The sequence below is a fragment of the Giraffa tippelskirchi genome, chromosome 2, assembly GCF_054371585.1.
Source record: "Giraffa tippelskirchi isolate mGirTip1 chromosome 2, T2T-mGirTip1v1.2.pri, whole genome shotgun sequence".
Taxonomy (NCBI): domain Eukaryota; kingdom Metazoa; phylum Chordata; class Mammalia; order Artiodactyla; family Giraffidae; genus Giraffa; species Giraffa tippelskirchi.
Genome location: NC_137276.1, coordinates 67,717,919 through 67,744,823, shown reverse-complemented (window position 1 = coordinate 67,744,823; position 26,905 = coordinate 67,717,919). Strand labels below are relative to the sequence as shown.

The window sequence follows — 26,905 nt, the reverse complement described above, 5'->3', positions numbered from 1 at the left end:
TATGTTAGGTGGTCAAGCTATAAAAATAAGATAAAATTCCTACAAAGACTTTTGTAAGAGAGCAAGCAGTTCCAAAAAAAGTATATACAAAAAGTATAATTTGTCAGTATCTATCCAATATTAGGGATGTGCAAGAAGTACTATAAGGTACAAAGAGGAGAGAGGCCAGGTCTATTGGGATGGGGTGGTGGGAGGAACATTAGAAAAATCTAGAGACTTGAACTGAGCCTTGAAAAATGAGTAAGAATTTTCTGAGTATTTCAGAAGACAAACTACATTATCTCAATGTAGTTACAATTAGATATAGCAACGAACTAGAAATTAAAGAACTGACCTCATTTATTTTTATTGTTGTCAACAGGTATTTCTTATACAGGTGCTAGGAGTCAGAGATACAACAGTAAATAAAAACTTGGTCCCTACACTTCAGGGAGTTTATATTCTAGTGGGAAAGGGAGAGCTTAATCAAAAAACCAGAGAAATTTATGTAAAATTGAAACTGGGATAAGTACTTCTGAGAAAAGGCTTAGTGCATGATGATATAAGAGCATAAAAGGAGGAATGACCTAAACAAGTTTAGAGAAGCCTTCTTTAAGGAAGTAATGATTGAACCCAAACTTTCTGTCCCATAATTGAGGACCTAAGATCATGCATGCCCCATGGCATGGCCAAAAAACAGGCGTTCCAGAAAAAAGAATCAGAGCTAATGGTAGAAGAGTTTGGGGTCTTCAAGGGTCTAATCACAACTTCAAAGGCATTACCATACTATGCCCCTCCAGGGTTCAGGCAGGTCACTTATATTGACAAATGTGTAAGATAATAGCTGCTGCTGCTGCTAAGTCACCTCAGTCATGTCCGACTCTGTACGACCCCATAGACAGCAGCTCCCCCGTCCCTAGGATTCTCCAGACAAGAACACTGGAGTGGGTTGCCATTTCCTTCTCCAATGCACGAAAGTGAAAAGTGAAAGTGAAGTCGCTCAGTCATGCCCAACTCCTAGCGACCCCATGGACTGCAGCCTACCAGGCTCCTCCGTCCATGGGATTTTCCAGGCAAGAGTACTGGAATGGGTTGCCATTTCCTTCTCCGGTAAGATAATAGAGGGAGCTGCTAAACTGAAGAACTGTAAAGTGCTTGCTTTGCCTAAAATAAAACATATCTGCAAATGAAATTCACTGGTTTACAAGAACAGAATTATTGGTTTGCAGTTGTAGAATAAAGCCATTGAGGCTGGAGTAGGAAAAACTAGGATATTTGTGATATAAGATGAGGTAGAGAAATAGGTCAAGTCTTATAGCCACTGGCAGCCTTGTAGCCACTTTAGGAGTCTTGGCATTATCCCTAAAGCAACATGAAGCCAGTGTTAAGCTGTGTTTAACATGGTGAGGTATATTTCAAAATGGTCATTCTGCCTGTGGCTTAGATAATGAAATAGGACAAAAGTGGGTGTGAGTACACTATTGCAAAACATGGCAATTGGTCTAGAGTAAAGGCTATGGGAATGGACAGAAGTGGATGAATTTGAGACATACTGAAGTGATGAAAGGGATAGAACTTGGTGATGGATTCAGTAAAAGGGAGGAAAGGGAGATGTCAAAGCTAATTCCTAGGTTACTGGTTACATGACTGGATGGATTCACTGAGGCAAGGATCACTGGAAGAGGATCAGTTTGCTGTTGCTCTAGGGCAAAGTGAAAGGACAGGGGAGAGAATGAGTTGCTTGGTAGCAACATATTGAGTATGCAGAGGCCTCAGAGACCTCCAAGAGGAGATACTGAAGAGGTGAATATATGGAGCAGCCTGGGCTGAAAATATAATATTAGTTAAGTCTAAGCTAAAGAGAGAGAGAACCTAGAACTCAGCCTTGTGCGTGTCCACGCATGCTAAGTCACTTCAGTCGTGTCTGACTCTTTGCAACCCTATGGACTGTAGCCCTCCAGGTTCCTCTGTCCCTGGGATTCTCCAAAGAATACTGCAGTGGTTTGCCATTCTCTCCTCCAGGGGATCTTCCCAACCCAGGGATCAAACCCAGATATCCTGCATTGCAGGCAGTTCTTTACTGTCTGAGCCACCAAGGATGCCCCAGCCTTGAGTAACTGCAATACCTAATGGCCAGTTGGAAAATGATGAGCTGGTAAAGAAGATGGAGGAGTAGCTAGATACACGGTAGAGGCAGGGTAGGGTGGGGGTTGGAAGTGTGTATAGAAGTCAGTGGTAAGGAGTGTTTTAAGAATAATGTAATATTGGAAATGTTGAGTGTAAAAAGTCTGTGAAGGATCTAAGTCAAAATTGTCTGGAGCTCAAAAATGGGATTCAGGCTAGAGAGAGAAACTTGGAAGTCTGGGGCATTTACGTGGCAACTTAAAGCCATGTTTGTTTAGAAAGTATAGTATAATGTGTAAAGATGATATTCAATCAACAGTAGCAATTATATTATTCACACACTGGAGCAATATAATAACACTGATGGATTTACTTAGTGTTTTTCACTGAGAAGATAACATGGGATATATTATCCAGTTGCTTCTGTCAGTCAATATTTGGCCTGTCAGGAATATTTATTGAGGGTATTATAGTATCAGTTTCTCTAAAGAGATAAGACACAAAAGAAATAGAAAATATGAGTCTACTCTGAAGCTTTCACATAGTTGGGGAAACTAAATGTGGACATACATAATACTAATGAACAGTGTCAAAATCACATTATCTGTGAGTATAAATTAATGAAGTTCAACACTATTCTTTATGAATGCTGAGGAGGGGAGGTAATTCAGAGGTTATGTATATTTGATAGGGTTATTTCTTGTTTAATTTTTTTAATTTTAATTTTTAATCTAATTTAATTTTTTGGCCAGGCCACTCACAGATTGTAGGATCTTAGTTCCCTCGTCAGGGATCCAACCCAGGCCCCAACAGTGAGAGCACAGAGTTATAACCACTGGACCACCAGGGAATTCCCTAGTAGGATTGTTCAAGAACAGTTTTCTAGGGTTTTTGGTGGCCTAGTGGCTAAAACTCTGTGCTCCCAATATATGGGGCCTATGTTCCATCCCTGATCAGGGAACTAGATCCCACATACCGCAACTAAGAGTTCACATGCCACAACCCAAACAAACAAAGAAAAAAAGCCACAACAAAGGTCCAAGATCCTGCATGCCACAAGTAAGACTCAGCTCATTCAAATAAACTGATTAATTAATCAATTTTTTAAAAAGAATAATTTTCTAGAGGAACAGAGTTGTCAGTGGATTTAAAATAATAGAAGTCTACAGATGGTGAAGGCTTTAGAAAGCTTTAAGGCAATGATAGATATTTTTGAAATGCATCTTGTATCTAAGAAGAGGGGATGGGAAAGGGACCTACAGAGTCCCTGTTTTGTGTGAGCCTGTGGCAAGCACTTTACATTTTCTGTCATGTGTAAGGTATTGTTACAATGTGAAGATTACCAAGAAATTAGCCTCATTTGTGCAAACATATAGAATTATATGGGCTTCCCAGGTGGCACTAGTGGTAAAAAACCTGCTTGCCAATGCAGGAGACACAAAGACTCAGATTCGATCCCTGGATCGGGAAGATCTCGTGGAGGAGGGTATGGTAATCCACTCCCATGTTCTTACCTGGAGAATCCCTTGGGTAGAGGCTATAGTCCATAGGGTTGCAAAGAGTCTGATACAACTGAAATGACTTAGCACGCACACATGGAATTACATAATTCCAGTCACAGAGTTTAGATAGTTTAGATAGGACCTCTGAGAGTCATTTAACAAATATTGGATGTCTGCTTTGTTTTACATCCTAAATCACTATGTTGTGGACCAGGAACTAGCATTGGATATAGAAAAGGAAGAGAAGTCCTTTGAGAGGTGTACAGTTTAGTAACTGGGGTGGCATGAGTGAGAAGTACTATGACAGATATGGGACTGTTGCAGAAGCAGTGTCGAGAGAGCCCCGAAGCTCCTAATTCTGCCTGTTATTATGTGAGGTTTCACAGACAAGGGGCTCTGTGAGCTGGGTTTTGAGGGATGAAGGTAAGTGTTGCAGCCTGGCAAGAATGAGAGTAATATAGAGGAAAGAGAGGAGAGAACAGGAGGGAGAAGGACATTCCAGGCAGACCTGTATCTGTCCCAACTTTTCTGTCCCCTCTATTCACAATGCTAGAAAAAGTACTTTTGTTTAGAAGAGACTTGCCAAATTATCGACAGCTTTAAGTGAATTCTCAGAAGGGAGGAAGAAAACATTTGGAAATAATTCAGTCAGGTGGCTTTAATGTGCCTGCTAGGTAGAAGTCACCACGTGTGATGTAATGAGGAACAAGTATCAGAACAGAGCAGGTCCCAGCATGTCTCAGGTGAAAATGCAAAGAAAGAGATGAGGAACACAGCACATGGCTTCAGGGGCTAGAGATAATGGACTGCAGCCACAGAGCAAAACATTTAAGGGCTGGAGAGTCAGCTTTGGAAGTCGGCTAGACCAGGAGATCCAAAGTGTTTGCAATGCCAAGAGAGCTCTGAAGAAGGAAGTATCCAGAGGAAGAAGATGGTGAAGGCATTTTGGTCGGACTTCTAGGAGAAGAACCAGGATGGCCTATAGGTGTCACAAAATTCCAGGGATGAGAAATTTCAAAATGTAGGGTGGTGGCAGGGGTGGGGGTGGGGGGATGAAAAAAGGGAATGAAGCTGTGTTGTGAATGTAATTTCAGGAGAGTAACTCATTGGACTCAGAAACAAGTAGCTGTTATAGGAACAGGAAACAGCATGAAATAGAATTTGTCATGGAGAGAAATAGAGCTAAAGATAGACGGGAGGGCAAGACCAAGCAAAAGCATGTCCTAAGTATGATAAACATGGAAGATCTCTGGACGGTAGACAAGAAGGTACAGTGAAGAAGAGCCTGAAGACACTAAAAAGAAGGGCTCATTAATGTAGTAATGCTCCAATAAAGTAGCATGGAGACTAGGCTGAAGGGCACAAGAAAATGGACAGCCATGTAACACGGAAAAAACTTCAGGTAAGGAAGGAAACAGCACTGTTCAGGAAGGGAGGGAGAGGTAATTAAGAAATCGATTGTAGAGCTTCCCTGGTGGCTCAGTGGTGAAGAATCTGCCTGCCAATGCAGTAGACAAAGGTTTGATCCCTGGTCAGGGAAGATCCTACATGCTATGGAGCAACTAAGCCCCCACGCCACAACTATCAAGCCTGTGCTTTAGAGTCCAGGAGCCACAACTACTGAGCTCCTGCACTGCAACTACTGAAGCCTGCATGCTCTAGAGCCTGAGCTTCACAACAAGAGAAGCTACCACAGTGAGAAGCCCATGCACCACAACTAGAGAGTAGCTCCCACTTGCCACAATTAGAGAAAAGCCCATGCAACAATGAAGACCCATCACAGCCAAATAAATAATTAAAATGATATATATATGAAAAAGAAATCTATTGTGGTTATCATTTTGTAATAGATAGAAATATTGAATCACTGTGTTGTGGACCAGAAACTAACAGACTGTTGTAGATCAATTACACTTCAAAAATAAATAAGCAAACAAAGATACTCATATAAAAAAAGATCAGATTTATGGCTAGCAGAGGCAGAGAGTGGGGGGAAATGGAATTGGATGAAGATAGTCAAAAGGTACAAAAACTTCCAATTATAAAATAAATAAGCACTAGGGATATAATGTACAACACAATGTAACACTGCTATATGTCATATGTAAAGTTTCAGAGAGTAAATTGTAAGAGTTTTCATCACAAGGAAAAAAATTTTCTTTCATTTTGTATCTACATGAGATAAAGCTTATTCACTAAATTTATCGTGGTAATCATTTCATGATGTATATAAATCAAACCATTATGTTGTACACCTTAAAGGTATACAGTGCTATATGTCATATCTCAATAAAACTGGAAGAAGTAAAAAAGAAATCAAGAGCCTCTCTTGACAGCCTGGGCTGTGGACAGCTTTGGAGGTTAAGAAATTAAAGGCTTAGAACAGGTATCATGGCAGCAAGAGACTCAAAAGCTCCCAAAATAGTGATTGCTGATAAATAAAGATCTAATGCAGATTTAGGTCTTACGATGTCAAAGCTGGCTAAGGCTCTCACAGGATTCTGCTATTTGCAAACAGTAGAGAAAATGGATGATGTGGATGCAGAAGTCAAATCAGGATCCTTCCAGGAGAGGTTAAGTTCTGGAGAGGTTAAGAGGATGAATGAATTAGAGGGTTGGAAAGTTTATTGTTAAAGTTGCTGGACAAGGCATAAATGGGGGAAATGGCTGAATTTTGTCATAGAAGTAGGGAAGGAGTTTTTACCAAAACAGACTGAGCTTGACCATACTCAGATAGTTTTTGATTTGGGATTTTTGTTTTTAATTAAAAAAAAATTTTTTGGGCCACGACTCACGGTATGTAGGATCTTTGTTCCCCAACCCAGGATAGAACCAGCGCCCCCTGTAATAGGAGCTCAGAGTTTTAATTATTGTATTGTCAGGAAAGTCCAAAGGATATGGTTCTTTTGGAAGCTGACTATATTATAAAAGATCTTGTTTCATTATCGTAACTAGAATATATCTTCATTCTCTATAGTTACTGTGAAGGAATGCTAATTTTTCCACTTCCTTCCAAAACAAATTTGGCAAACCTAAATTTTTCTCTCCCTCAGAATATCAATTTGATTTCCTCTACCACCTTCTCAACTGAGGTGTCTTTTGGTTTGTACCTACCACATGTTATATGTACCCTATGTTTTCTTGACAATCTTTGATACAGTTTAGAAACTTGAGTGAGAATAAGGTTTTAGGTCTGCATCTGCCAGTAAACTGACAAGTAAATGCCAATTCCTATAGACCTGCTCCATGAAAATTCTCTGAGAATTCCCTTGGGTCTTTTCAACTCTAGATTTTCCTTGCTTTCTTGGACTTCTAGCAGAATTGACAGCGTTACATCTTTTTCGATGCTGAGCTATTAGCATAGGTTTATCTTGCCCATCCTCCCCTGCTTTTCCAGGACCTCTAGGACTGTAGTTAGTGTCCCACACCACCAAGGGACTATTAACTCTTTCCTAGCTACTATTATATCATTATATCATTTATCTATCAATCCATCCACCCCTGTTCTCCTTATAGAGAATAGTAAGTCTGTCTTTCTCAGTTGTTTGCACAATTTTTACTTTTATGGATGTATGAGTTCTCCATCAGCAGTTAGTTCTGCCAAATTTAAAAAAATTGCCAATAGAAAAAAAAAACCTTTTTTTTTTTTTTGCCAATAGAGGACATTGCTGAAGTTAGTCAGTAAGCAGGGCAACTAAGCTGAAATTACAGTTATGTATTTAGGAAGTTACATCACCAAAGTCCAAATACATACCTTATTCTCACTTCTCTCTCCTAGAGAAGTTTTTGGAAATAAGACTGGAATTCTTGCTTTGTTACTAAGAATGGGTAAGGATAGTAGGAAATTGCTTGAACATTTATTCTTTGATATTGAGGTCTGTAAAGAATTGTACTTTCTTTTCTTCTCCTTGGGTAGATACTTCATGTTATTGTTTACTTTCCCACAATTTACTCAACCTTTTAATTTCTGTTATAATTATCAGATCCCTTTTCTAACAGATTCAAATGAACCAGATGTTGCTAGGGCTGTTTTAAGTCTCAGATACCAAGGTGACTTTCATTGTCATCTACATGCTGATAACTTTCAAATTTGTTTTTCCAAGCTAAACCTCTTTTCCAAACTCAAAATTGTCTCAGACTTGGTCATTGGGAGCTATCTATCTGGTTTTTTCCTTTGTTTTTAATGGACTCTTACTCAGTTTCTGATTTTTTAATTTAATTTAATTTTTTGGACATGGCATGTGGAATTTTAGTTCCCTGACCAGGGATCAAATGTGCATTCCCTGCAGTGGAGTCTTAACCACTGGACCACCAGGGAAGTTCCAGTTTCCAATTTTCTACCATTGTGAAATACAGTGAAATTATTTTGTCACCACAGATACAAACCCACCTTCAGGGCCTTTGCATTTGCTCCTTCCTAAGCATACAATCTCCCCCAGCTTCCTCCCCAGTCTCTTTCAGATCTATTCCATGAGCTGATTGCTGGATTTAAAATTTCAGCTTTCCCCAGGCTTCAGTATCCCCTACCCTCCTTCTCCCCCCTACCCCCCACTATGTGTATTCTACTTTCTAGCTTTTATTCTCCTTGCCCCCACTGCATTAAATGCAAGCAGCACTGGAGAAGAAGTTTCAGTTTGCTTCCTGAGGTTTCCCCAAAGTATGAAACTGTGCCTGGCACATAGTATGGACTCAAATAATGTTTATGAAATGAAGAGAATAAGCATTGCCTTGGACATTTCTCTGTATCTTTGTGTGATTTTTCCATTTCAATAGCTTTTTTTCTTTTTCTTTTTTTAATAATTTATTTGGCTGCAACATGTGGGATATTTGATCTTTGTAGTAGCACAGGGAATCTAGTTCCCTGACCAGGGATCGAACCCTAGCCCCCTGCAATGGGAGCTCGGAGTCTTAGCCACTGGACCAGCAGGGAAGCCCCTCAATACCTTTTTAAGTAAATCATTTCAATTAATTGACAAAAGCCAGGATATTGCTAGTTCATGATAGCCTTTCTCCCTTCGTTCTTTAAGAAAATTAAGTTTTGAGTCAAACTCTCCCAACATTCTTTTCATTTCGGTCCTAGGAGATTGTTTCTGACAAGATACTGACAATTAGGCTTTCAGAAACACTGAGAAGAGTGGGATTTTTGCAAATAAGTTTTATTTTGAAAACCACGTTTCTTTCTCCAATCAAGGTATTTATCTGACTGTAGCCCTGAAAATACTGCAGTGGAGCCATTAGTTTGTTCTGCTTGCAAACCTGAAATGTGTGTTCCTCCTGAGTAGGAAGCAAATTGCATTAAACTCTGTATGCCCAGCTCCTAGCTCAAGAATAAATTTGAATGAATCAATCAGTGAGAAAGGTTGAAAGTTTAGGAATCTTTCTCAAAAGAACAATCTGGTTATGTTTATTAAAGCAGGTATAACAAAGAATAAAAATTATGTGCAGGATAAGGACAGAATGGTGTGGAAGGCAACAGAAGTCGTCTTTTTCCTTCCATTGAAATTTGACTTGGGAGGAATGATTTCTATGTTCCTTACCATTGTGACTCCATTAAAGATCTAGATTCCCATGTCTGTTTAGTAACTGTCTGCTGGAAGAAGCAACAGCCCATTAGACACTTAGGGAGAAATTCCAATGCCCCAGTCTTAGTTTTGGTATATTGCCACTGGTTATTCCTCCTAATGATGAAAACTTATTTATTCCTGTGTCTTCATTTCTTCATCCATAAAGTGAATACCGCCAACGTACAAAGGCAAATAACTAACAAAAATGTTATGATGACCCTTGTAGACATCAAGCTCCGAGTCAAGGGAACACAGCCCTTCTCTGGCTTCTCTCTAAGGTGCTGAGGGCAGTTTTCCATTGCTTGCGACCCAGATATTGCTCAATGGTGGCATCTCTGACCTTGTATCCGCGTTAATGTATCTATAAACATTCAATTCATAGACCCCAAAACTTTTCTCTCAGCCCGAGAGTACCTCGTAAAAAAAAAAAATGTCATGAAGAAGATCTTGATAACGTTTTCCCTCTCCAATACTCTCCTTTGACCTTTAAAAATAAAAAAGGTTGGGAGAGAAGAGGGCCAAGGGGAGGGGTAAGGGTCCAGAGAGGAATCCAGCTCCATTTTGGGAAAATCCAGCTCGCGTTTTGCCTCTCGCTCAGCAGAGCAGGGTCCAGGGAAGGCAGAGCCCCAGCTTCACTCCCTGAGGTCTGTCCTGGGGAGACAGTGCTGCTCCGGGGGGCTGACCTGGCGGGGAGTGGCAGCGCAGTCCGCTCCCGCGCCGCTTTGTGCGCGCAGCCGCTGGGCCCTCTGCTCCCGGGTCTGCCCCCCCGGACGCCCCCCTGCCCCGCCCCAGTCATGCAACTCTACCTGCCTCTGCGCTGTGGACCTTTGGGAAGCAGTCGCCCACCCCGGGGGCTCGGGCCCTGACCCTGCCAAGCAGCCGGTAGGTGTCCTCCCGGGGCCCTCCCGCGCCCCTCGCGCCCGCCGGGGCCCCTGACTCCGAAGTTGTGGGGACGATCCCAAGTTAGAAAGTTTCCCCGAGGGCTGGTGCAGGCTTGGAGCCGGGGGAACGCGCGCAGTCTTCGGAGCCTGAGGGGGCCAGTGGTGAGTTGGGAGAGGGGCAGAGGGCAGGGGTCTAGGGAGCCACACGCGGAGGCCGGAAGGGGTTGCGAGGGGCAGTGCATGGCTGGGGCTGGACGTGGGCCGGGATTCCGTGTCCGCGGGGCCGCGGGGTCGCAGGGATGGGCCCGCTCCCCGCGGCGACCCCCCACCCAAGGCCGCTTGGGGCGCTTTTGTTGCGGGTGGTAAACAATGCCCCCGGCCGGAGGATGCGGCCGCCGGCCCCGAGGCCGGGCTGGGACGCCGGGTGGGAAGAGCCGAGCACCTTGGGCTATGACACCGGGCTCCGCTCGAAACGGGAGGATTGGGGGAGGGCAAGTGTGGCTTCGGGAGCCGGGGGAATCCCCGACTGTGCCCGTGATTGATGCCCCTCAGAGGAGAAACGGAGGTCCGAGCGCCTCGGGCTGAGAAGAGCGAAGAGTTAAGGCAAGTTTCGGGTGTGGAACCCGGGCTGTCCCACGCTCAACGGTACCCTCAAAAGAAGTTTTCTTCCTCCCCCATGCTAATACAGGGGACCAGTTCGTTGGGAGAATATTTGGCACTTGCCTTCCCTGAGCTTTTCGGGGAGGAGGCTTCAGGGAGGAAACTTTTGGAGTGGAGGTAGTAGAAGGGGCTTGCCAGAGGTTGACCCGGAGTTCTGCGGATCGGGGAGGAAGGGAGTAGGAAATAGAATAGTGTTCTGTCAAAATGGCCTTCTAAAAACCCTTACGGGCGCCACTCGGTCGCCGAAAGCTCCGGCTTGCCGTCGCATCACTAGCACGGAATTATGGAGTGGGGCCCTAGGGTGGGAGATGCGTGGAGCTGGGTGCCGGGACACTTCGGACAGCACGTGAGGGGCCAGGTCTGGGGGTGCCAGGGACCGCCGCCACTTCACGTGTCGGGAAGAGACTGGGCTAGGTCTCTCTCCCTCTCCTCCTCATCCCCTCTCCTCTCTTCCTTCCCTCCCTCTCACCCACACTCCCAAAGCGATTCAGCTACTAAGGGCTGTGCGCAGTCTCTACAAAAAGCGGTCGGGAAGTTGCTGGCCGGTCACAGTACACCTCCCACTGTATTGAGGGACACAAATTGGGCATTTCTGACCCAATAAAAATTAATGTATCAACGAGAGAATAGATATTACTTGAACTGGGAGTCTTTCCCCAGCCCCAACTCGCCCATTGCTTCTTCCTCTACTCCCCAGCTCCACTCTTGAGCACAAAATGAGCTGCATAATACAGTAGTGATCAGTTTATAAATACATGTTTGAAAAGTGTTTCAAGACTTTGAGCGAGGAGTCGATTAGGTGCACAGTCTAGTGCCGGCGGAGTGCGCTGAGCGCTGCACCCAGACGTGTTAAGGCGGCGCTACAAGGCAGCAACCTCAGGTCCGCCCTGAACTGAAAAGTGCCCATCCTTTCCACCTCCCCCTCTCCTCAATGTTATAAAGTAAAATAAAAATGTCAGCCTCTTTAGGCCTCATTCAGGATGCCAAAATGAATTTGGAAAATGTGCTTGTGAACCGGTTAGGGCGAGAGCTTTTTAAGACATATTAGGAATTTATGCGTACAATTAAACAAGGCGGGTATGCAGATAAGGAGAGGTTTGGGGATTAGTCAGCGTTGTTTCTAAGAACTAACCTCAGGTAACGTTAATTTTGAGAGGATTTCCTGATTTTACTGGTTTGCGTTGGTAACACAGGTTGAAACCGAAGTGCCTTCACTCCCCAGTTAAGAGATCTTAATTAGCTCGGTTGTCAATGTACGACAGTGTTTAAAACTACGTTATGATTTCAATTAAACTTCAGAGTCAAGTATGAGAGTTACTTGTATCCACTGCCCCTATCTCTTCGCAAAGACTAGTAGCTCATATTAAGAACTCCTGGATCACTGCTTACCATTTAACTGAGGGTTAACTATGGCTCCCAGCTCTGATCTTCTAGAATTGATGGCTTGGAGGTTTGGATCACCTCTGTCCCTGCCCTTTGTTTCTCTTCCTCCTCCAGTCTTCTTTATCTTGTTTGTCCTTCCCCTCCCCCACCTTCTTCTTTGCCTCTATTTTTTCCTTCCCTGTACTCTTTAAGTTTCTCTTTTCCCACCCCTCCATCTTTCTAACTTTAGTCTTGTGTTTTGATCCAGTTGTCGTTTTATATTCTAGCTTTATTGCTACATGTTTCTTCCCCCTTCCTCTAGTTTTTTGCTTTTTTTTTTTTTTTTTGCATTTTCTTCCTTTTGCATTTTCCTCTTCTTCTCAACATGTTTTATGCTTTCTTGTTATTGGCGGGGTCATTCTCTTTCCATTTTAACTTATCCCTTCCCTTTCTGTGGCCCTTTTCGGCTTTTTTTTCCCCCTTGCTCTCTGCAGGGCAGCAAGGGTGTTTTACATATGGAAGGAGCTTTTGACTAAATCTGCTGGCATTCTGGTGAGTTTCCCTCCACAGTCTTTCCATGTGCGGAGAGCTCTCACACTTCCTGTGGTAGAAAACTATCTAGGAACTACAAGCAGCCCGCCCACCTTCTCTTCCTTCAGAACTTAGTTACTGGAGGAAACTAAGGGAGGTGGTGCCCTTTAAAAAGAAACGCTTTTTTTTAAGTCTTGTATTTCTCAGTCAAGTGCAGTAGCCTTTAAATTCTAAGAAGCTGAATGGAGTGACTATGAAATCAGTTTCTTTCGAAACTAGCTCTATGTATGCAAATCCTCACCACTTTTTTGGCCACTGCTGATGCTGGGAAGGATTGCAGCATAATTTTAAATTGACATGTGGGCTGGATGGTTACATCAGTTCAGCCACTTCCTGCCCAGGGGACTGGGAGATCTAGAAGGAGGAGGGATGTAGGTGGGAGAAGATTTTTCTATCACAGTACAGTCAATATTGTCCTTTACAGACAACTGATGCAGTTTAGGAAGACAGCTTTTAAGTTTTTAGGCAAGGTGATTGCATCAGAAATTGTTTTTGCCCCCCCTCCCCCTTTTTAAGGCTCTTTAGATAAAGACTACTTAGTAAACTCAAATAATACTGAGGCAGAAGTCTAATCCTGTTTATTGACCAATTTGGTTAGCTATGTTTAAATTATGTGTGAATAATTAGCAGATACATACATAGGCCCTGGGACCTGATCTAGCCTCTTCTCCACTTTCTCTGTAACCTTCGATTTTCTATTTTGGGCTAGAATCTCTTTTCATGTTTCAAATTAGAAGTTGGCCCTTATCTCCTGGGCAGTAATGTTTAGATCTCATGTACTACTCCAGTCCCTTATGTCACAAGGACACTTTAGAGGGGAAAAATTATTATGGGTTGGGGATCTTGATGCCCTCTGGTGAAAATACTAGTTAACCAAGTGATGCTTTGCATCCCACAGTTGTTGGAAATTTTGCTTGTTTGTTTCACTTTGCTTTGTTTTCTCCTCCAGGAAAATAAGAGCTCACCAGATAGTATCAATCAATTGTATGTAGGCCCCCTCTGGGACCTACTATATATGTTTGATAACAAGGACATTATTCTCTTATTTTCTATTCCAATCATGTTATCCTGTAGCTACCTCCATGCACTCAGACTATTGAATATACTTTAGAGTAAAATAAAACTGATTTTTGAGAAATACTGAAATGTCAGTTTTCATCAGAAATGAAAAATGGAAGTGGAATTAGTATTCAATTGTAAATGTATTTTTTTATGACTTAAATACTTTATAAAAAATAAAGCACCCAAAAAAGGAAATAAAGTATTTAATAATATTTATAAATTAATCAGGAAAATAAGATGTGTAGAAAATTCCATATTTAAATATGAATCTATATAATAGAATGGGTTCCCTCCCTTCCCCCCACCCTTCAAATTTCAGAAAAAGCTTATTGCCTCTCCTCTCAGAGTTCAGCCCTGGGGATAATTTAGTTTATCACAAAAGGGGGTTACATTTCATCAGTGGAGCCAAGGGTGATAAAATTAAGATCTTGTGGGAGTCCTTATTTTGTTTCTGATTGTTTCTTTGGCTGAGTGGTACCCAGTGGTTTCTTTCCTACAGTTGGGTTTTTAGGGGTCATTGGCCTCTTTCAGGATGTCATGAAAAGGCTGTTAGCATTTAAAGAGGCCACATCTTTCCAATCCATGTTGCTCATACCTTTTCCATTTCCTTGACAGGCTCTTTTTCAGGAGATAAGGTTTGAATGGTAAACATTATCTTAATTACAAGTCTGAATTTCTAAAGCACTTCCATTAAAAAATATAAAAGAATATATGAGACAGAGATCAAGTTATAAACTACTTTCAAAAGCAGATCCCATGACACCCTCTGGCATATCCAGATTACTTGCCTCAGTATAAAAATTTTAATTTTTATGACTGATTGCAGTACTTAGATTATATGCTCCTAATAATTTTTAGCCATGTAATCCTAATATAAGACATAAAGCATGCTTATACTGATATTGTTGAATTTCTAGTGAATGGTATGGGTTGCTTTTTGTTATCTGAAAAAACATCCTTATAAAGATTGCCGACTTTCTGGAGATTAGAATTGGAATGTCTTTGTTTTCTAAAAATGGTGGTGTGAAAACCAGTGGTCTTTGGAGAAAATATCCTACAGCTTTTCACAGCAAAAGAGCTAGTGTAGCCAAACTTTTTTTTTTTTTTTAAAAGAGGAAAAGCAGTAAGCTTAGATACCAAGAATTCAAGTGGATTTGTATTTAGCCTAGTATTTGTATTTAGCACAGATTTATCAAAATGCTGTTTTTCTTGTGGTTAATGTTATCACTAATGTCTATTTTAAAAATCTTTCTTAAAGGCTCAATGCTTTGACTCTAAATGTTGTGGTCTGAGATCTTTGTTATAGTGTGTGGCCTACAATATGTTAGGTGAAGACAGAACAAAAGAATTAGGTTTTGTTTTACAGGATATGGCAGACTAAGGATTAAATTGGTTCTATAATAATGATAACTACTATTAAACTTATTCCCCCCTCCTTTTTTGTATGTTGGAGCATAGGCAGACTTTTTTTTAAGCTCTCATTTATAAAACATTTATTATATGCCAGCTCTGTGCTAAACCTTTACATATATCATCTCATTTTACTCTCGTAGTAACCCAGTAAAGTCAGTACTATTATGCTTTTGTTTCCTCCTATACCCCAAGGTATGTGGAATCTTATTTTCCTGACCAGGAATCAAACCCATGACCCCTGCATTGAAAGTGTGCAGTCTTAACCACTGGACCACTAGGAAAGTTCTTATTATGCTTCTTATTCTAATATACGTAAGTAAACTGAAGAATAGAGAGACCAAGGAATTTGTCAAAATCACGTGGCTGATAATGTTTCTGATATAGAAATTGAACCCACATCTATTTTCAAAGTCTTTGTTCTTACCTCAGATATCAAAAGGATGAAACCATTACCACTAGGTTTTCCCCAGAGAAGCCCATTGGTCCCCCAAAACAACCTCGTTTCAAACACAGGAAACTTGACTCCTGTTAAATAGTTTGCTGAAGGACACAGCTGGTGATCACAGCTTGAAATTGAAGGTTTTCTAATGCAACACCATCTCTAGCTACAAAACCAAATAGTGTATCCCAGGATTACCTGGATCAAAAAAGTACAACCAAAACAAAACCAAAATTTGAGGATGGTAGAGGACTGTCAAATTTTTACTGTACCAAGTAATAATTTTAAAAGAAAAGAAAAAGCCCATCTCCACCTTTTCACAAGAAAAGGACTTTTATTACTTTAAAAAATTTTTATTTTGGCCATGCAACCAGCAGAATCTTCTCTCCCAGACTAGGGATGCAACCTCTTCCCTTTGCAATGGAAGTACATAGTCCTAACCACTGGACCACCAGGGAATTCTCTACTTTTTAAATAAATTTTATTTATTTAAGAATGTGCTGGGTCTTCATTGCTGTTTGGCCTTTTCTCTAGTTGTAGGAAGGGGGACTACTCTCTAGCTGTGGTGCTGGGGCTTCTCCTTGTTGTGGCTTCTCTTGTCAGGGAGCCCAGGCTCTAGAGTGAGCAGTCTTCAGTAGCTGCTGCTCATGGGTTCAGTAGTTGTGGCTCTTGGGCCCTAGATCACAGGCTCAATAGGCATGTGGGATCCTAACAGACCAGGATCAAACCCGTGTCTCCTGCATTGGCAGGCAGACTCTCCACCACTGAGATACCAGGGAAGCACTCTATATATTTAGGAAGGAAACTGTAATGAGAGAAAAAGGAAGACATTAATTAAATTAATTCAGACTGATGAAAAACTTTACATGCCTTTTTTTACTTCTTTATTTTTAAAATTGAAGTATAGTTGATTTGGGTTTCCCTGGTGGCTTAGATAGGAAAGAATCTGCCTGCAATGCATGAGACCCGGGTTCAGTCCTTGGGTGGGGGAAGATCCCCTGGAGAAGGAAATGGCAACCCACTCAAGTATTATTGCCTGCAGAATTCCATGGACAGAGGAGCCTGGTAGGCTACAGTCCATAGGGTCACAGAGTCGGGACACGACGAAGAGACCAACACTTTCACTTTTTCACTGGTTGATTTACAATGTTGTGTTAGTTTCAGCTGTACTCAGCCTCTTTTTTTTTTCTTATTTTGCCACAGACTGATGATCACTTGGTTCAGTTCAGTTCAGTCACTCAGTCATGTCCGACTTTTTGCGACCCCATGAACCGCAGCACACCAGGCCTCCCTGTTCATCACCAACTCCCGGAATTTACCCAAATTCAGGTCCACTGAGTCGGTGATACGATCCAACCATCTCATCCTCTGTCTGGGGATCCTCTGTTGTCCCCTTCTCCTCCCGCCCTCAATCTTTCCCAGCATCAGGGTCTTTTCTAATGAGTCAGCTCTTTGCATCAGGTGGCCAAAGTATTGGAGTTTCAGCTTCAGCATCAGTCCTTCCAATGAACACCCAGGCCTGGATTTCCTTTAGGATGGACTGGTTGAATCTCCTTGCAGTGCAAGGGACTCTCAACAGTCTTCTCCAACACCACAGTTCAAAAGCATCAATTCTTTGGTGCTCAGCCTTCTTTATAGTCCAACTCTCACATCCATACATGACTACTGGAAAAACCATAGCCTTGACTAGATGGACCTTTGTTGACAAAGTAATGTCTCTGCTTTTTAATATGTTGTCTAGGTTGGTCATAACTTTCCTTCCAAATAGTAAGCGTCTTTTAATTTCATGGCTGCAATCACCATCTGCAGTGATTTTGGAGCCCCCAAAAATAAAGTCAGCCACTGATTCCACTGTTTCCCCATCTATTTGCCATGAAGTGATGGGATCGCTTGGTTACAGACCACCTTTTGATAACTATTCTCCTACACCATATTTTCTTGCAAATCCATCAATCCAACTGCTAAAGAATCCTCACCCAGTTTGTTGTCACACTTTTGATTCCATGACTGAGATTGATATATTATTGATATAATTAATAATTATTTAATATTATTGATACAATATTTGTTATGGTGAGCTTTGTTCTTCCTCATAGCTTGGTCTTATTTGGGGTCAGGGTTAGGCCATTTGAGGAGACAAAAGTGCAGTTTGATTATGGCTCTTGGCCAGTCCCCTTTCATTTTCACCTCTTTTCTGAACTTTCAAATAATAGTTGCTTGTTTTATTGTTCTTTATTGTTTGCATTATCTCTTTTTCTCTTTATTTCCAATTTCCTTGCTTAGATATTTGGCATGAAAATTTTGGGACCCTTGGTAGAAGGGCTTTAGAACCAGCAATCTTTGTTTCTTTGGATTTTTAATATTTATCTCCTTATTTGGCTGCACCGGGTCTTAGTTGCAGCATGTGGGATCTAGCTCTCTGACCAGGGATCAAATGTTGGTCCCCTTGCATTGACAGTGCAGAGTCTTAGCTACTGGACCACCAAGGAGAACCTAGAACCATCAGTCTTTGGATTAAGTTGGATGAAGGAGGAAAGAGGGGCATCATTTCTGGGTGTGGACAGTCTCCAGGACAATGCCTTCTTTACACTGAGGAGGTACTCAGATATTTGTGGACCCATGAGTTTTATTTGTAACCTAATCTGGTGATACCAACTCCCCAGATTTTATGCTGTTTTTGTGTGCATGTATAAAACTCAAAATTTGTAGATTCTTTAAATTAAATTTATTTATTTTTAAATGAATATTTTTAATGATAAAAAGTACAATTCACAAAGATAAATGTCATAAACCATTAGACACTTAACAAAGAAACAAAGATAAATAAAGCAAAAATCAGAAGAAAAACAAGGGAAAATAAATATATATATAATCATAGTGAGACATATTAACATTTCTCTGAGAATATTTTTATCAAGTGTAGAAAAAATAAGAAGAGGAGCATCTTGAACGATATCGTTAATAATTTAAGTATAATAGATTTCTATTTGTATTAATCTTATATCCTACACAAGTATATTTAAAATTTTGTATCTCATATGTTGCTGTTAGATGTCCATAGAACATTTAGAAAAACTGGCAAAAATATAAACATTACTAAATTTCAAAAAGTAGAATTCTTTTTTCATGGTTCAGTTATATGTATACACATATTATTTTTGAAGTTATTTTCTATTACAGATTATTATATGATACTGGCTATAGTTCCCTATGCCTATACAGTAAACTTTTGTTGCTTGCTGCATGTCTATTCTTTTAAATTAGAAATCTAGCATTCTATTTATACTAAGTCAAAAAACTGGACTCAAAATGTTATAAATTTTTTAGTTCGGCAAAAATTCATAAGTTTTCTAAAAGATATATATTATATATATGATTTATATATATATTTATACAAGAGCTTTTCTACTATACTTGATAAAGGATTGAAAAAGAATATTAAAAAAAAAGGAGAGATGGAGAAATTGGAAAACATAAACCAAGTGAAATGGGAGCTGCTGCTGCTTGTGCTGCTAAGTCACTTCAGTCATGTCCGACTCTGTGCGACCCCATAGACGGCAGCCCACCAGGCTCCCCCATCCCTGGGATTCTCCAGGGAAGAACGCTGGAGTGGGTTGCGATTGCCTTCTCCAATGCATGAAAGTGAAAAGTGAAAGTGAAGTCGCTCAGTCGTGTCCGACTCTTTGCGACCCCATGGACTGCAGCCTACCAGACTTCCCCGTCCATGGATTTTCCAGGCAAGAGTACTGGAGTGGGTTGCCATTGGAGCACTGAATATGAAATAGAAAAAGTGAAACAAACTAGATAAAAGATCCTCATATAGTCAATTTGTTTTTTAAACATGGCTGCTTATTAGAAACATATCTGAAAAATTTAGGTTGTTAATTGAAATATGTTATTAATACTCTTGGATCTCCAAGGAGTAGGGTTTCTTGGATAATGGAAGCCTCTTCTTCCTCTGGCTTTAGCAGCTTTACTGTCCAACAGATAATACCCTGCTTGGGTAGTGATGGGCTGAGAAAAGGGTGTAAGAGATAACTTTTGGGGAATTCCCTGGTGGTCCAGTAGTTAGGATTTCATGCTTTCACTGCTGTGGCCCTGGTTCCTTCCCTTGCCACCTGGTTGAGGAACTAAGAGAGAGAGAGGTAACTTTTAAGTATTCACATCTGTAAAGATTAGGTTTGAGCTTTAAACTACTTGTAACTACAATAGTTGTGGCTTCTAATTTAAAGAAACCCCCATGCTGAGCTTATTCAAAGAATTTCATTAACTTAATTGTCACAGAAATTAAAGGAGCTTTATTTGTGAATCCAAGGTTTAAAGGGTACTTTAATATGTTTTTGTCTATTATACTTTTGTTTTGTAGTAAATATTCTCAGTTCCTTAATTTTAATTAATAATTGCTAGTGAATATTCCATTTCTTTTTTAAACATGTTTTTGGTTGTTCTGGGTCTTTGTTGCTACTCACAAGCTCTCTCTAGTTTCAGCAAGCAGGGGCTACTCTTCTTGAAGTGCACAGACTTCTCATTGTGGTGGCTTCTTTTATTTTGGGTCATGGGCTCTAGGCACATGGGCTCAATAGATGCAGAATCAATAGGATTCTAGAATTCAGGCTCAGGAGTTGTGGTACATGGGATTAGTTGCTCCAAAGCATGTGGAATCTTACCAGACCAGGGATCAAACCTGTGTCACCTGCATTGGCAACCAGATTCTTATCCACTGTACCACCAGGGAAGTTCCAATATTCTATTTCAAATGAGAGAATGCATAGAAAAAAGACTCATTGCCAATGTTTTTTTATTTCAGACCAAAACCTCGTGCAACTGGGCACAACCATGGTGCATGCAGATTCTCCTCTGAAGTGAGACTTTCCAAAGGACCAATGACTCTGTCCCTCGTGCCCTTTCAGATTTTCCTACTTCGTAGCTATGTCTCGATCTCGCCACGCAAGACCTTCCAAATTAGTCAGGAGGGAAGATCTAAACAAAAAGAAAAACAACCAACTGAAGAAGGGATCTAAGCCAGCCAACAAAAATGTGGAGACTGTCAAGACTGTGAGCCCTGGAAAATTGAAGCAATTCGTGCAAGAAAGAGATGTTAAGAAAAAAACAGAACCCAAACTGACTGTGCCAGTCAGAAGCCTTCTGACAAGAGCTGGAGCAGCACGAATGAATTTGGATAGGACCGAGGTTCTTTTTCAGAACCCAGAGTCCTTAACTTGCAATGGGTTTACAATGGCTCTGCGAAGCACCTCTCTTAGCAGACGACTCTCCCAACCCCCAGTGGTCATAGCCAGACCCAAGAAAGTTCCACCACCTAAGAATATAGGAAAGCAACATGAGTGTGATTATAAGGTACTTACAGACATGGAAGTAAAGCACTCAGAAAATGATTCAGTCCCAATGCAAGACCCCCCAATCCCCCCTGATATAGAGAAGCTAATTGGTATACAAAATGCCTCTTTCATTAAAGATGAGAGCCAAGAGACAACCCAGTCTTGGTCCCAAGGTGTTGAGGATTCCAAAATAATTTGCTCTACTCCTAGTGACCCTGCAGCAGAGATTCTTTCTGGGTCACTGGAAGGGACATGTGGTGGAGAAGGACTATTCTCTAGAGAGACATTGAATGATATCAGTGATTCCCCTAGAACATTTGCTCAGGACACTGTCTGTGTTCCTTTGCTCCAAAGAGCAGCCCTCAAGGTTACCTCTGAAGGAAGCCCCAGCATTCAGTTAGAAGATTTGGGTTCACGAGTAGAATCTCTTAAGCTGTCTGATTCTTACCTGGATCCCATCAAAAGTGAACATGATTGCTGCCCCACCTCCAGCTTTAATAAGGTTGTACCTGCATTGGACCTTAGAAACTGTTTGTCTATTGGTGGGTCGATATATCCTACCTCATTAATAAAACTCCTCTTGGCAGGTTCAGAACAAGAAACCCTTGGTGCTAAACCAGATCATCAAGAGGTACTCAAATCTACCCCAGATCAACAGGAAATTCCTGATACCACCCCAGTCCTAGGAAAGGCCTTTAGTGCTGTCCCACATCAATGGGAAGTTCCTGGTGCTAACCCAGTTCATGGAGAGCCTTTGGTTGAGACCCCAGATGCACCAGAGATTCCTGGTGCTATTCCAGTCCAAGGAGAGGTCTTTGGTGCTATCTTAAATCAGCAAGTCCTTGGTATGGGTGGTGGTACTGCCTCAGACCCACCTATCTTTCTTCCTGCCCCTCTTAACCCAGTTGCTACCTGTAATGCTCTCCCAACATGGCCCGAGCCCCAGGGCACTGTTTCATCTGGGCTTGAGGTCCCGGGCACTATACAGATTTTGCCTTCGGGCTCAGGTCATACTCCTCAACCATCATCAAACTCAGAGATAATTTTGGTACCTCCTGTAATACCTATGAACAATATAGAAAATGAGAAGAAGGTTCATATAAGCTTTCTACCAGCTCACACTCAGGGGTTCACATTGGTCCCTGAGAGAGGACTCCAGCCGGCTCCACAGGGCATTGCCCAACTCTCCCTGGTGAGTCTCAGCACATTGGGAGGAGGGAGCTCCCAGATCAGCGCCACCAGCATGGTTGACGTCAACACCACAGTGGTGTCTAGGCCAGTGCCACTTGCTAGTACCTCTTCTCCTTCCTACACAACTCTGCTACCTACCTTGGAAAAGAAGAAACGAAAGCGATGTGGGGTCTGTGAGCCCTGCCAGCAGAAGACCAACTGTGGTGAATGTACTTACTGTAAGAATAGAAAGAACAGCCATCAGATCTGTAAGAAGAGGAAATGTGAGGAACTGAAAAAGAAACCATCCGTCATTGTGTCTTTGGAGGTAAGCAAATTCCCAAAGGGCTGGGGACACCTGTGAGACTTGGTAGAGTGATCTGTGGAGACTATTTTTTAAAATAAAAAAAAAAATTTTAATTTATTCTGTTTTGTTGTGCTGGGTATTCGTTGCCACATGCAGGCTTTTTCTAGTTGCTGTGAGCAGGGACTCTAGAGTGCACCAGCTTCAGCAGTTGTGGTGCTTAGCCTTAATTGCTGCATGGCATGTGGAGTCTTCCCAGACCAGGGATCAAACCCTTGTCACCTCCACTGGCAAGTGGATTCTCAACCACTGGACCACCAGGGAAATCCATGTGGAGATAGTTTGCTTCAGTATTACATTCTTTTGCTTTGGTAAAATGTTGGTTTAAGTTATCTATAGGAATTTGAGGACCAACGTGAAGCATGTCTTGCACACTGAGTGATACATTAGCTTATTTTTAGAATTTGTCTCAGAAAGCTAGAACATAAAGTTTTTCCATCATAGGTTTTGATGGAGAATAGGGAAATTGTATGAAGTGTGGTTTTGGAAAGATTTCCACTGTGCCTTATTTTAGTGTGTCTTATTTTGAAAGCTACATTTTTAAAAACTAGGAGTGGAACAAAGTCACTAAATGCCTTGCATCCTGAGGAACCAGAGGAAATAAACTTCTTTTCTTTTGAGAGAATAAAAATGTCTCTATTATCTTGAAACTTTGCCTTGTAGGTATAACAATAATAGAGTTTTTGCTTCAACTTTTGGCAGGTGATTTCCTCTTGGTCTACATATCTCACAGGATTGTTGGGATTCAATGGTAATCAAAAATTGAAAATGGTTTGTAAAGTCCAAAGTGATATATACATAAAAACACTCAGTATACAGTTATGAAACTAAGGTAGTCGAAGTATTCATTGCCTTAGACTTTGTTTAAAGGAATTTTATGGAGCTTGGTTAATACTCAAACTTGCTTAAATTAAAATACCTGTCAACTATGGTGTTTTATGATTTTTAGATTACTCACTTGAAATTTTTTGAGTCTACTATGAATACAGGTATAGTAGAATAGATTAAAATATTATGAACTTTAATTCAGTCAACATTTTCTATTTCATTCCGGACTTAAATTATCTGTTCAAAAATGCAGACTTCCTGTTTGACTAAGTAATTATAAACAAGAGATCAGACATTTAAACCCTTGTGTATCAATGAAATTTAAAGTGTTTTGTTTTAAATGTTTATTTATTTATTATTTATTTGGCTGTGATGGGTCTTAGTTGTGGCAAGCAGCATCTTTAGCTGCAGCATGCAAACACTTAGTTATGTCAGGTGAGATCTAGTTCTCTGACCAGAGATCGAACCTGGACCCCCTGTATTGAGAGTGAGGAGTCTTAGCTACTGGACCACCAGGGAAGTCCCACATTTAAGGTGTTTTTTAAATACTTTGTTATTACAAACCTTACTGCAATGAATGATCTTTACTCCTCACTTCACACATGTGGGAGCAGATCAAAATGTAGCCAGTAACTTAATAACTTACAAACTTATCTCTAAAACACTTAGTAGCAATATTTTTGTAACAGAAGGATCTCACTGGTAAGCTCCTGATTTGTAACATTGCCAAATGACATTGTTGCCAAAGGTACTCTATCTTTAATAGGTGTAAACACATTTGCTCTTTTCTAAACTTGCTCCTCTTCTGCCATTACACATTTGGTTCAATGGTTTACCATCTACATGGTCATTCCAAATGGAAAATTCGATCATCCCTAATGGCCTTTCCCTCATTCTTCTAGTTATCTCTTGTCTACAAGATATGAGCACTCCTGTCTCTCCATTTTCTTTGCTCCAGCTGTTGAGGCATTTGTCTCTTACTGGGACAATTTCAGCTTTCTCTTTATTATTGGCAAGTTTTTATGGCACTTCTATTCTGGGATGAGCATACCAGCCAGCTGGGAAGTCAGGATGTTGAACAACAAGCTCTCCTTAGGTACAACTCAAGGTTTCTTTCTATAACCCTGTTTCTCCTAGATAAATCCAATTAGTGCTTTTCTGTATATAGGATTCATCTTACCCAAAACAATGGAAAATAGGTGAAGCCTACATTCCTTAGCATGGAATATGAGATCTTTAGGGTCTTGACATGACTGACCTCTTTTGTCTTGTTTGCTTGTTTGATGTCACTTCTTACATTATACTTGAACTCGCAGCTGTATCCAGAAGCAGAGCTTCCCCAAGCTCACTGTGCATGGTCCAGTCCCCATGTTCATGCTCATGGTACATATTCTTCCTTTTCCCTGCCTGACAAGACTCCACCCCTTCACTCATCCTTCCCTGTGCAGCACCTGTATCTGTGCAGGGAAAAGTTCCAGGGAACTTTGTTTTTCTTGTGCATTCTAGCCTAGTTACAGTGATAGGTGCTAAGTAAATACTTGTTAATTGAATGAAAAAAATATATTTGTAACTCAAATAATCAGGTTTAGAAATTTAGATGGTGTGTGGTTTATTTCTGTAAACTTGCTCTGGCAAGCAAGTGTGGCCAGTATGGTCAAGGTCTGTCAGGGTGGGAAATACTGGTATTTGTTAAGGAGTGAATGTATATATTGGCTATTGCTCACACTCTCCTAAGCACCACATTCTTTATTTCTAAAAAACATAAAAAACTTTTCAGTTCAGTCACTCAGTCGTGTCCGACTCTTTGCGACCCCATGGACTGCAGCACGCCAGGCCTCCCTGTCCATCACAAACTCCCAGAGCTTGCTTAAACTCATGTGCATTGAGTCAGTGATGCCATCCAACCATCTCATCCTCTGTCATCCCCTTCTCCTGCCTTCAGTCTTTCCCAGGGTTTTTTCCAATGAGTCAGTTCTTTGCATCAGGTGGTCCAATATTGGAGCTTCAGCTTCAGCATCAGTCTTTCCAGTGACTATTCAAGACTGATTTCCTTTAGGATTGACTGGTTTGATTTCCTTGCAGTCCAAAGGATTCTCAAGAGTCTTCTCCATACCATAGTTCAAAAGCATCAGTTCTTCGGTGCTCAGCTTTCTTTACAGTCCAACTCTCACATCCATACATGACTACTGGAAAAACCATAGCTTTGACTATACAGGCCTTTGTTGGCAAAGTAATGTCTCTGCTTTGTGACATGCTGTCTAGCTTTGTCATAGCTTTTCTTCCAAGGAGCAAGCATCTTATAATTTCGTGGCTGCAGGCACCATCTGCAGTGATTTTGGAGCCCAAGAAAAGAAAGTCTGTCACTGTTTCCATTTCCACTGTTTTCCCATCTATTTGCCATGAAGTAATGGGACCGGATGCCATGATCTTAGTGTTTTGAATGCTGTTTTAAGCCAACTATTTGCCAATAAAATTGACTTTGGCAGTATTTTCTCACAAATCATTAACAATGCTATTTTGCTCCCACAATCAAACCTCTCTCTTTCCCACTCGAGTGCTCTTTCCGACTACTGGCCTTTAGCAGGTCCGTAGCATGAATGGCAGGATGTTTTATGTGACCCACGCAGCAAGCGGTAAGACACCTTTCAAGAGAAGATGAGGGACTATGAACTTGAAAATCTATGAAAAAGGCAGCTCTTGCTAAAGCTACGCATCACCAAAATCTCATTATTATCCGACCAGTAGTTTCAGCTAACTTCTCAAAACAGATTTTGTACCTTTGCTTCATAAAGAAGCCACCCATGAAAGCACAGCACTCTCTCTCCTTGGAATTTAGGCTCGTGGTCCTGCTTCAGAGTCATTTATAAGTGATTCACCGCTGCCTCCTCCTTCTCCCCCAACTACCTAGACACCACCAACTCTATATCCTGGGTAGGATTTGCTAGCACCTGCAGACCACCCAGCACTACAACCCATGCAACCGCTGGTCCAGCTGAGGGCTGCCCACCCATGATCTTCATTTTTTGAATGTTGAGTTTTAAGCCAGCTTTTTCACTTTCCTTGTTCACTTTCATCAAAAGGCTCTTTAGTTCTTCTTCACTTTCTGCCATAAGGGTGGTGTCATCTGCGTATCTGAGGTTATTGATATTTCTCCTGGCAATCTTGATTCCAGCTTGTGCTTCATCCAGCCCGGCATTTTGCATGATGTACTCTGCATATAAGTTAAATAAGCAGGGTGACAGTATACAGCCTTGATGTACTCCTTTCCCAATTTGGAACCAGTCCATTGTTCCATGTGCGGTTCTATTGCTTCTTGACCTGCATAAAAAACTTTAACTTTGCATAATTCAGATTTATAGAAATATGTTTATAGAAATATTACAGTACTGAACATTTAGTTTATCTTTCAGCCAAATGATAACATTTTCTGAAACTGGAGGATGACAGCTTTACAGTGTTGTGTGGTTTCTGCTGTGCATCAACCTGAATCAGCTATAAATAAACATCTATTTCCTCCCTCTTGAGCCTCTCTAACACCCACCTGTTATTACACCCCTCTAGGACATCACAGAGAGCACTGAGCTGAGCTCCCTGTGTTGTACAGCAGCTTCCCACTAGCTATCTGTTTTA

General features: G+C 41.2%; 1 protein-coding gene across 1 annotated transcript in view; it reads left to right on the top strand.

Annotated features, from left to right (window-relative positions):
* Window positions 1–9,768: 9,768 nt before the first annotated feature.
* The window catches only part of TET1 (tet methylcytosine dioxygenase 1), a 129,682-nt gene continuing 112,545 nt past the window's right edge, over window positions 9,769–26,905 (top strand). The window contains exons 1-2 of the mRNA XM_081568768.1: window positions 9,769–10,212; window positions 20,385–22,411. Of these exons, the coding sequence (XP_081424894.1) occupies window positions 20,507–22,411 (1,905 nt within the window). The 5' untranslated portion in view covers window positions 9,769–10,212; window positions 20,385–20,506. The remainder of the gene's footprint in view (window positions 10,213–20,384; window positions 22,412–26,905) is intronic.